The sequence below is a fragment of the Stigmatopora nigra genome, chromosome 4, assembly GCF_051989575.1.
Source record: "Stigmatopora nigra isolate UIUO_SnigA chromosome 4, RoL_Snig_1.1, whole genome shotgun sequence".
In the NCBI taxonomy this organism is placed as follows: domain Eukaryota; kingdom Metazoa; phylum Chordata; class Actinopteri; order Syngnathiformes; family Syngnathidae; genus Stigmatopora; species Stigmatopora nigra.
In genome coordinates, this window is record NC_135511.1 from 10,511,737 (window position 1) to 10,523,081 (window position 11,345).

Genomic DNA, 11,345 nt, shown 5'->3' on the forward strand with positions numbered 1-11,345 from the left:
TGGTGCAACATTTGGGGTTTTCAACATTTGAGGTCTCGCAGAATGGAATAAAGTCTAGTTTGAAGATAAAAGGTTCCTTCTAGTCCCTAGGGCAGGCAGTCATCTTGACTTGTTTTTGTTGTTTTTCTTTTCTCTCTGTTCACCCATTTGAAGAGCGAAAATGCTGCTTCGTCAGCAGGTCAGGTAGATATTTTTCTCCTTCATAGACCTCCTTCCAACACACAAATACACGCTCACATAATCTCTGCTTTGTCCTCATTTTCCTCTCTCTCTCTCTCTGTCTCCCTCTCTCTCTCTGCCCCCCCCCCCCTCTCTCTCTCTCTCTCTCTCTCTCTCTCTCTCTCTCTCTCTCTCTCTCTCTCTCTCTCTCTCTCTCTCTCTCTCTCTCTCTCTCTCACTCACTCACTCACTCCTCTTTCTCTCTCTGAGCATGAAGGCAAACTCAGCAGACCTCTAGGCTGCTATACTGCAGATGCATTGTGGGTAATCCATAATGGAAGAAAAAATTAGAGCAAAAAGCGTGACAACTCCCAAAGTTCCTCTAATATATTTAATCTTTGTTTGGCAATGCTACTCTGTGTCAATATCAAGTTTTCCCAAACGATTCAGGGTGTCCCCCGTCTAGTGCTCATAATTAGCTGTCCCCCATCTGGTGATCATAATTAGCTGGAATAGGCTCCAGCACCCCCTTGACCCTTGTGACAATAAGCGCATCAGAAATTGAATGAACATTTGAGGAAATCAATAAAATTCATTGGTATTTCTGTTGTTGCTTTTTTCTAAATGGGATTGATGGATATTTTTATAATGCAAACCTTCAAGTGAAAGTTTCTGAGGTTAGAGTTTTTTAGTAAAGAATTAGAGGGGGAAAAGGGTGATATGCACACATTGTCACGTAGGGCAGCTTATCTTATTTTGACACTGGCACAAAAATCAACATAATGTTTATTTTTGACTTTTAGAGTGCGGCAGCAGCTCCTAGCCCCGTCCTTGGGAATCTCCCCCCAGGAGATGGCATGCCTGTGGGTCCAGTCCCGCCAGGATTTTTTCAGGTGAGCACACAGCATAGTGAGTGCAACTTTGCTGGCTGCAAATATTTTAAGTACCTTTGCAACCGAACTCAAATGCCTACATCTGTCATGCAAATCAACAATTTTCTTTAATTCCTCTGTTGGCTTTCTCGGGTACTGTTGCCCCATCAAACACAATTGAAGAACAGAAATTGTGGACGTGGACTCTTGAGGGCCTTGAGCACTCAGTAGGGGTCTATAAGTAATATGACAATAGCCTTCAAAGTCAAGCAAATTTACTACTATACCATTGCTGTTGCAAAAGAGTTCTATGGCCACCTCCTGGTGTATTCTAAAACTACATTTTGTCATCGCATACATATGTCCTGTATTAAGTGAGATCTACACTACATAGAATTGATATTTTAGCATTTAATGATGCAGATTTTTTTATTTTTTTTTAGGGAAAAAAGGAACAAGATCCCTACATTTGCTTGAACCTTTATATATATATATATACATACATGAGCCAATGGAACATTAATGGCAATTAAATATTTTTTTTAAAATATTAGGTTTTCATGACACTAGTGGGCATGTATAAAACAAATGTATAAATGTGCTGAACTCAATATATTATATTTATTTTATTTTGCACTGTTGACTCATGTCATTAACAGCAAATGTCTTCTATTATAGGCAAAGTGTTATGTCATTTTGGCCGTGCGGCATGTTGGCATGAGCAGGATGAGTTAAGAGTTAATTCAAACCTTTATTCCTATCTGCCTGTTTTAGCCTTTTATGTCCCCTCGATACCCGGGAGGACCCAGACCGCCCCTCAGATTACCCAATCAGGTATGAGGCACAGTGACCCCTCCGAGTGCAAACACAACATTGGCAAGAAGAAAAGGTCATCAGCGATTGTGTCCAGGACCCTGGTGATAGTTCATTGTTTGTCTGTAGGGGCTTGCTGGTGTCCCAGGAGGTCAAGCGATGTTACCCAGTGGCATGGACCCAACAAGACAACAAGGACATCCAAGTATGGGTGGACCAATGCAGCGCATGACACCTCCAAGGGGTATGGTGCCACTTGGGCCCCAGGTGTGTACCTGTCTGTCCCTTCTCTTCTAAATGAGTGTCTTTCATTCTGACTCCTTATTTTTGTTGCCTTGTCTTCTAGAGCTATGGAGGAGGGATGAGGCCACCATTGAACGCACTAGTTGGGCCTGGGATGCCAGGCATCAACATGTATGTGTAAAAAAATATCTCCTATGAAGTGAAAGTTAAAGACCAAATCTTTCAATTTTTCATCAATATGTGTCTATGTTTGAGTTCCCTGGAGATAATAAGAGAGTTTGCAACTCAGTTCAATATGTTTAAAACAATGAATTAGGCTAAACCGTGTGTTTGTATGTGGAAACAGGGGACCAGGAGGTGGAAGACCCTGGCCAAATCCTACAAATTCAAACTCTGTAAGTGTAAGATTAATTATGGTCACATTCCATTTGATTAAAGTTACTTTCTACAATTTTTTTCTGTCACTTCTTACAGACTCCCTATTCATCTGCATCTCCAGGAAGTTATGTGGTATGTATTTTTCATCACATAGGAATCAAATATTATTTTTTACTGATATAAACTAATGCTCTTCATTAACTTTAGTGTGTTTCTCAGTCAAAATGTCTTCATTCATCACATAAATATCCTTATGTGCCAAATTCGTAAGAACCTTGCTAAGAGGAAGAGAGAAAGGATCAAAATGTTATTGTTGTGCAATCTACCAATAGTACCTTGGCGATCTATCAATAGTTCCTTGGCTATCTACTGCTAGATCACGATCTATGTTATACTCGATACTATCAGGCACACAGGAGTTTAATGTATTCAGATAAGCTTTTCCCATCCATCGCAACATAATACTTAAAACTGTTATTTCCTTAACTGAGTAATGATTCTCTTTCTGGCCCAGTCTTAATTCCATCCCGAATTCGGGCAAATCATTAAACACTTGTTTTTATACTCTTAACTTTCAGGGACCTCCAGGAGGAGGGGGACCACCTGGTACTCCAATTATGCCAAGTCCGGCAGGTGGGATACTATTTACATATTCCTCTATCTATGCTGGTGCAAATGTGGAAAGTAGCTGGGGTGTGGTTTAAATGTTTTAAAAATGTACATATATTTTCAAGTTTCAGACTACTGTAATATTAGACCAGTGCGTTTGCTGTCTATTAAATTGCAAATCCATTAATCCCATTAAATTGAGGATTAAGTGTATATTTATGCCATCCCATCCTTTTTACATCATTCTACAACTTCCCCCACCAGATTCAACTAACTCTGGTGACAACATGTACACAATGATCAGCACAGGAGCCCCAGGTGGCAGTCGCCCAAACGTGAGTCTTACTTTCGTACTTATGTTTGTCGGAACTTGGCTGGACTTAAGTGCTAGACTGTCATGACTCTTTTTTTTGTGAGTACTTTTGCTGACCTGTGTGTGGTTGTGTGTGCCCTCAGTTCCCAATGGGTGCGGGAGGTGACGGCACATTAGGGGGAATGGCTGGAATGGAGCCTCATCACATGAATGGATCATTAGGTACAGGAGCAAAATGGGATAATTTGTCAAATAATAGGTAGAAAATATGTTCATGATGTTTGTGATTTCTTTAACTCAGGGTCTGGAGATATGGACAGTCTCCCAAAGGTAATATTATTTATTTGTGAATGTGCTTTAGCAGTAGTAAGTGCTTATTCGAATTTTTCTCGTGTTCATGCAGAACTCGCCAGGTAATCTGAGTATGAGCAACCAGCCCGGCACCCCCAGAGAGGACGGTGAGATGGCTGGGAACTTCCTCAACCCTTTTCAGAATGAAAGTGTAAGTGTAATCTGAGAGCATTAATATGGATAAGATCTTTGTCCAAGGCTTTTCATATATATATACTTAGGGACTTTATTTATTCACATTTAAAAATGACTACAAATCAGTGTATGTTTAATTGAATATAGGATGTTGATGGGATTTTTAATATGTCTCTTGGCAGTATTCTCCAAACATGACCATGAGCGTGTGAGGAGCAGGCCAGCGGCTTTTTAGCGGGCCGCCGACTTGATCTGATGTCAGCTGTGAGTCTTTGGCCTCAAACCTGCGCGATAAGGACAGTGAGTGAGCCAGGGCTTTGTTTTCCGACACCTACACACCTTCCTTCCTCGTTGTTTGTCCATTCTAAATAACTTCTTGGCCACACTCATCAATTCCTCTTCTGCAACTATGCGACTGTACAAAGGAACAATTGAAACGCATGGAGGAAATCCCCAAGTGTATTTTGTGTGGACCTCTCATGCCCCAATGGACAGATGGACAGCATTCTATTTATTTTCAAGTTTAAAGACAATCCAGAGGGTTAAGTTTTCTGTAACTCATCACCATGAACATTATTTTTTTCTGTAATTTACCAAACAAATATACCTTATCTTGTGAGAAAATGTAGACATATTCCAATCATATTACCTTGAGGTTTATTCAATTTACTGCAGTTTTTGCGATGCCTTTTTCTTTCTTTATTTGTCCACCATGCTCAGTGTGTACTAAAAAAACATGACGCTCTACTTCATATTTTTCTAATTCTGGTTATGTCCAGTGTTCAAGATGAATAGAAGCAAATATTGACTTTTCTTTTCTGATTTTTTGATTAAATGCTGGCCCCCTAGGTTTGAGTTTTTAAAAAAATAGCATTAATAAGAGTTCTAAGACAAATCAGGAAAATTTAGCACTCCAAAAGTCATCATCCGATCAAACTGTGACATGAAGACTAATAGACTAAAAGAGCGGTTGGCAAGGAAAATGGGATTGTTTCTAATTCATGTTTTTGATGTTTTATTTATGGTGTACAAAAGGTCCACGTGCCTGTGAATATCCTCCATCCGCCTTCCTAACTGCAAAGTGTACAGCCCACAAATGTAGCTCCCTGTCTTGTATGTGTATTTGATATTATGATTCATATTATTTAATGAAAATTTTAAATTGCTAATGCGAGAAACGGACTGGCGACGATACAATGTGACAACTCAAACGAAATAACTATTTGTTCTTCTTTTGTAAGTATGAAGCCATAGGTGGGAGTACAAGACGACACATTTGTAAATTGGACCATGATTAGTGGCGCTATGTTGAACTCCATTTGTGATGTATTCACTTCTTTTTTTATTCTTGTATTCTGTTTTGTAAATATACGGAGAAGTATTTCATGGTTTTTGAATATGCTGGTATAAATCTTCTCTTCCCTCAGCAAACTTCTCAACTCCGTTTTCTTTGGTCCCTTATATGTTCTGTGTTTCCTTTCACGATTTGCGAGCAGGTGTGGAAGTTAATGCAAGACTTTAAAGCTCCCCTAACCTTTGCTTTATGTCACAAGTTCTAAGTTCTTGTTTACAAAATGAACGGTCTCGCAATCACTGCTCCAGCAGTCACGCAAATAAGCCACACAAATAAATTTGAGCTTCAAGAGTCCATCGGTGGACAGTCTTTACCTACTCTTCTTAGTGTTGTTCCTAACTGTTGTCAGAGATTTTGCCATGTTTCTTCGCTTTTGTTTAGGTTTCGTAGCGCTCTGCGCTCTGACATCTGCATCCGAGCTGACTTGTGAAGAAATTGTTGCACCTCAAGATAACCTGAATCTGGTATGTGGCCCATTTGCCAGTTATAAAATGATCAGCTTCATTTTTTACAGAACTTTGGATATACTTAACCCAATGTATTTCACTTTATGTATAATGATAGTTACTGTTATTATTAAACGTACACATTCTATTGAAACCTTCCCAAAATTCACATTACATCCACTTACTACTATCATCTAAAACCCGTCTTTGTAAAATATATTTACCAGAAGGCAAACTTTTGATGCAAAATAAAGTGAGGACATGTTTGGTTAATGCATTTAACAAAAAGGGGGATTTTTAAAAAAATAACTAAATAATTCTCCCAACACTTTTGTATGGTGTTGGAAAAGAAAATTAAATTTTGTTCACATTTTTTACTACCCATTTTTATAATTTAGCGGTAAAACCGTATCACAGTTAGCCATGCAAAAACAGCAAGTCAATTTAAATCAATCAAGACTTTTTTTTTTTTAATTCGGTTCAGAGAATGTGTTTAACAGTTCTTCTCAACTGTGGAGAAACTATAATAGTAATGTTAACAATTTTCTGCAGTAAGTTGTCATGCACATACATGTATTCAAATTCATTAGGAATTAAGTTGCATTTTTGTTCTGTGTGTGCACAGGTTGGGGGAAGATGGATACTTTATGCTGGCCTATCAGACAATGTAGATTTCATGGGTGAAATGAAAGGAATCACTAGCTCATGGATGGATGCCGTACCTGTAGCCGACACCAATAACCTTGAATTAAGATGGCACGACAAAATAATGTATTTATTACTACAATAACACCAATGAGGAAGATGTATAAACCCTTCCTCTAACATGTCTAACCACAATATTAATGATCACAATTTGACTTTACTAGAGATGGAACATGTAATCATGAAAAGGCGATTTCCAGTTATACATTGAATTCTGGTCAAATGGCATGTAAGTTCAGCACATATCATCAGCAATGACATGTGTATTTTTCATTACTGTAGGAAACCACAGTTTTTAACTTTTACATCCATCATAGTTGAGTTCAGGACCAGTGATAGTCTTCACCAGGGGAAGCACCTGAAGACATGTCCCGATTGTCTCATCTGGATTGATCATACCACAGCGCTTTTGTCTACTGGGGAAAGTGTGCATGGAAAAATTGCATTCCTTTTTAGTGAGTTCACAATTATCTCTTACATTGTAATGCATCTCCACACTAAAATCTCGTCTCTGTGTTTAACAGCCAGGTCCGGGAGTCTGGATAGCTCTAACTTAGAGTTTTTCAAGAAGCAACTCGCCTGCGAGAACTTTACACAAGATTTGCACTTTTTTGACAATTCAAGTAAGAAGAGAAAAAAACTACCTGTGCTCTTTCACTATGACTGTCTCACTAGTAATATTGTGTCTTTCTCTCTTTCAGATCTCTGTCCAGACAATCAGTAATACACAGTACACATTTCAGATAGTTTCATGCAACCCCAATAATAAATTGAACCTAGCACATCTATTTTTTGTGTCAAATGTCTTTCCAAATAAATGAATTAGGACCCAATTGCATAGAAGCAGGCAAGGAGAAGGAAGTAGTACTTAAACGAAAACTTTAATATTTTGAAACGAAAACTTTAATATTTTGAAACGAAAACTTTAATATTTTGGGCAGGATTTTTAGAACATAACAATGACTTAGAAATCAGGAAGGAACAGGGAGCATGTCATGGCAACTTGGTATGTTACAAAAAAAGCAGACAATCCGACAATGACTTTTACAATCAGTTTAAATAGACTGACATGGGTTGACGAGACAATTAGGAGCATCTGGAAAACACACAGGGCAAGGACACACCAGGGGAAGACAGCTGAACACAATGGGCAATCACTTGGACAAGACACCAGAGGGGAAAAAGCATAACAAATCCAAGGAACTCTAACAGCATATGGACACATTCTTAAGTTTTATCTGTAAATTGGAATATCTGAAACAAGCAATAAGTATTGGAAATGGTAGTCCATATGGTGTGAGGTGAACAAATAGGTTTTCTTGCTTTTATGGGTTCTCTTCTTGACACAGATCTGAAAGAGAGAAACATATTTATAGTTGTCGGTGACTGTGTCAAAATGAGACAGAATTACCCGTGGTGTCGCCAAAATGCAAATCTCCTGTAAACTTGAGGCAAGCAGCTTGTTTCTTGAAAACATCCAGGTGAGTGTCATCGAGTCTTCCTGATCTCGCTGTTACACACATTGATAGACAAATTTATGATGTAACAAAATTCCTGACCAAATGGTTGTCACGCACATCATATTTGGAGTTAAATAGAATGAGCTAATGTGGTCTGGAGAGACTTGTAAAAGAAATGTGAACTGTAGACTCACTGAAAAGAGCAAACACTCTGCCTTCTAAGGTTTTTAAATCCGAGACCTGCACTGCCATTTTGTCAATCAAGAGGAGGCAATCGGGACAGGTCTTCAGGTATGTCTCAGCATGTATTTCCTCAGATGTTATGTAGTGAGCTATTAGTAAAGAACATAGAGGAAATCGAGTTCATATATTATTGTAAATGAAACAAACTGTTCTGCAAGTCAAATTTCATTCAATTGAGATATTCAATCAGTATGGCGGAACACTTGTATGGAGGACTGAAGCTCCTAAAATTAAAAATAAATACATAAAGGAATGGATGCATATAATTAAAAAAAAACAGTTGTGTAAAATAACTAAACATTGAACTCAGGTAATAGTACTTAATGTGACTAAAGTAATGGTTGGAATCCAAAAAAGTACCAATCAAAAATATTTGTGAAAAGAAACGTCAAGTAATGAGTAACTTCTTACAATGTCTGTTTTTTTTAAACAATGGTTATTTTTTTCTTAGCACAGTATCATTTACATTAACTGCATTTTTAAAACACTTTGATTTATTGATTGATATTTAATTCAATATATATGTATATAGTATATATTTTTCTTATTTCTCATAGAAGTCATTTTGTATTTTCCTTTAATATAACTTAGCTGTTCAAGAATTAAATCCAACCGCAAAATGTTATTCTTGACAAAAACAACAACAACAAAATAACAATTGTCCACATGTAGCCAGGCCATATGAAAATCAAAATGTATTTACCTTGCACATTTGAAGAGCTGTTTGAAAAAGTGGATGTAACATTGTCAAAAGAACAATTCCCTTCTCTGGTAAAGAAAAGTAAATTGTTATTTTTATGTCCATTTTGATTTTTAAGCCAAAATGAGGATCAATCAAAGTTTTTTACATTTTGTCGCTCCATGTCATTGTAAAGTTTTCACTGTTTTGCAGGAGTGAAAGTTCAATCCAGGAGCTGGAGACCGATTTAAATTCATCCAAAAAATCTTCATTGTCTGATGTGCCAGCATAAAATATCCATTTTCCAGAAATCTAAGGAGAAACACAGATGCAAAAGACACCAACAAAGTATTGTAGATGATTTTCTAGCTTCCTTAAATGTTTTCCTCCAAAATATGAGTTGCAGATTTTAGATGAAATATTACAATGTTACATTTATCAGAAAATTCCAACCCAAGATGTGCAATCTGCAAAAATTTGGGTTAATAGTCTTTGGATGTATTTGCATATTTAACTGTGCATACTGACTGTTTTCCAAACATTTCCAAGCAGATAATGTTTATTTTTATATCTACAACATACCAGGTTCCTGTCTTCCAGTGATACTACAAGTTCTTCACAGTTGGGATCCGATGAAAGAATCGGAGAAAAGAGCGCCACTAAAATTAAAAAATTGTGAACAAGCATGACGAGATATTTAATGCTAACCCTCCACAGTGATGAAAGCAGTACAACTGTCAATGAATACAAGAAAACAAGCATTTATAAGGGAAGTGCGTGAGAGAGAGAGAGATCGATGAAGAGACAGGGAGTGAGAGGGAGAAAATGTAAGCAAAAGATTTTATTATTCAAGCAAGGACTTGAAATTGGAATCATTTTTCCCTTTAATAGAAACAACCATGTGTAGTCAATACTTTCCAATAATGACATGATGAAGTGTGGCCAATTCGTGGCGTAGAGGTTAACTCACCTGTCTCCCATGTGGCAGACTGGGGTTCGAATCCTGGTCAGGAAACATTTTCCATTATTTGTTTCTGTGTACTCGTAGTCAAGACCTTCCAATGATGACATAGAAAAGTGTTGCCAAATTGTGGCGCAGAGGTTAGATCACTGGACTCTCACGTGGGAGACCTGGGTTCAAATCCCGGTTGTGACATATTTTCCCTTAGTTGTTTCTGTGTACTTCTTGTCAAGACACTCAAATGATTACAAAGAAAAGTGTAGTCACTTGGTTGGTGCAGAGGTTAGTTCACTGGACTCCCGTCCAGGGGACCTGGGTTCGATTCCCGGTCACTACACATTTTCACTTAGTTGTTTGTTTCTGTGTACTTCTTGGAAAGACACTCAAATGATTACAAAGAAAGGTGTAGTCACTTGGTTGGCGCAGAGGTTAGATCACTGGACTCCCGTCTGGGAGACCTGGGTTCGATTCCTGCTGTCGGCACACATTTTCACTTAGTTGTTTCTGTGGACTTCTTGGAAAGACACTCAAATGATTACTAAGGAAAGTGTAGTCACTTGGTTGGCGCAGAGGTTAGATCACTGGGCTCCCGTCTGGGAGACCTGGGTTCGATTCTCGCTGTCGTCCTTTGGCTGAAAATAATTGGAAAGAAGACTTGGTAAATGGAATGGAACAAGAAGAAAAAAAAAGAAAAAATGGAACAAGAAGAAGAAAAAAAGAAAAAACTTTTTAATATATATTAAACACTTAGTCATACTTTTCAGCAAAAGGTTATATTCCGAACTGCCTTCGGCAGTTCGGAAGAATGTTGGAGGGACCTGTCTGTGCGAAAGGCGTTCTCGGGTCGGCCTTCGGCCGACCCTCGACCGCTTGCTTGGTCAGTGAACCGCCGACACCGGGAAGCGAACTCACGTTCTCTCGGTGCAAAGGCGAGTGTGCAACCCACTACACCAACTCGTGCCCCACTTATACATGGGTGTTGAAACGTTTTATCCAAGGAAATGGGTGTAAACACTTAGTCATTTTTTTGACTAAATGTTTCATCCAACACTGAATACTTATTTAGTTAGACACTTAGACATTAGAACTTATTCTTTTAACTGAACAATTTTGGGAAAATCTTTGCCTGCACTGGGATTTGAACCCAGGACCTCAGATATGGGAGACTGATGACTTAACCACTGGGCCACCACCCTGTGAGTGAAAGTGGTAGTACTTGTACTTTTGTCTCATTCATTTACCTGAAAATAATTGGAAAATCTTTGCTTGCACTTGGATTTGAACCCAGGTCGTCAGATGTGGGAGACTGATGACTTAACCACTGGGCCACCACCCTGTGAGAGAAAGTGGTAGTACTTGTACTTTTGTCTCATTCATTTACCTGAATAATATTGGGAAAATCTTTGCATGCACTTGGATTTGAACCCAAGACCAATGAGGTGATAGACTGATGACTTATCCACTGATCCACCAGCCTGTGAGAGTTAGTAGTAGTACTTGTATTTTTACCTCTTTCATTTACCTGAATGATGGTAGGAAAATCTTGGCAAGCAGTAGGACTTGAACCCAAGACCAAAGAAGTGGAAGACTGATGACTTATTAGTATTTGTTGTTTTATCTTTCT

At 38.3% G+C, this 11,345-nt stretch overlaps 2 protein-coding genes across 3 annotated transcripts in view; one reads left to right on the plus strand and one right to left on the minus strand.

The window, feature by feature from the left end:
• Window positions 1-7,166, plus strand: part of LOC144195206 (single-stranded DNA-binding protein 2) — a 32,093-nt gene extending 24,927 nt beyond the window's left edge. Inside the window, exons 5-22 of one of the 2 annotated variants that reach the window (XM_077714665.1) lie at window positions 154-183; window positions 963-1,052; window positions 1,806-1,865; window positions 1,974-2,111; window positions 2,191-2,258; window positions 2,434-2,482; window positions 2,562-2,597; window positions 3,044-3,098; window positions 3,339-3,409; window positions 3,531-3,609; window positions 3,689-3,717; window positions 3,791-3,889; window positions 4,056-5,691; window positions 6,299-6,444; window positions 6,543-6,607; window positions 6,696-6,833; window positions 6,903-7,001; window positions 7,080-7,166. In XM_077714665.1, the coding sequence (XP_077570791.1) occupies window positions 154-183; window positions 963-1,052; window positions 1,806-1,865; window positions 1,974-2,111; window positions 2,191-2,258; window positions 2,434-2,482; window positions 2,562-2,597; window positions 3,044-3,098; window positions 3,339-3,409; window positions 3,531-3,609; window positions 3,689-3,717; window positions 3,791-3,889; window positions 4,056-4,085 (834 nt within the window). In that variant the 3' untranslated portion in view covers window positions 4,086-5,691; window positions 6,299-6,444; window positions 6,543-6,607; ... (1 more) ...; window positions 6,903-7,001; window positions 7,080-7,166. The remainder of the gene's footprint in view (window positions 1-153; window positions 184-962; window positions 1,053-1,805; window positions 1,866-1,973; window positions 2,112-2,190; window positions 2,259-2,433; window positions 2,483-2,561; window positions 2,598-3,043; window positions 3,099-3,338; window positions 3,410-3,530; window positions 3,610-3,688; window positions 3,718-3,790; window positions 3,890-4,055; window positions 5,692-6,298; window positions 6,445-6,542; window positions 6,608-6,695; window positions 6,834-6,902; window positions 7,002-7,079) is intronic. The other variant, XM_077714666.1, reaches the window with a different exon arrangement.
• Window positions 6,422-9,511, minus strand: LOC144195207 (uncharacterized). The gene is made up of 6 exons (XM_077714667.1): window positions 9,343-9,511; window positions 8,930-9,072; window positions 8,785-8,849; window positions 8,033-8,170; window positions 7,790-7,888; window positions 6,422-7,729 (listed from the first exon to the last, which is right to left on the minus strand). Exons 1-6 carry the CDS (start codon window positions 9,445-9,447, stop codon window positions 7,704-7,706), a joined length of 576 nt encoding a protein of 191 aa, XP_077570793.1. The 5' UTR covers window positions 9,448-9,511; the 3' UTR covers window positions 6,422-7,703.
• Between the last annotated feature and the right edge of the window lie 1,834 nt (window positions 9,512-11,345).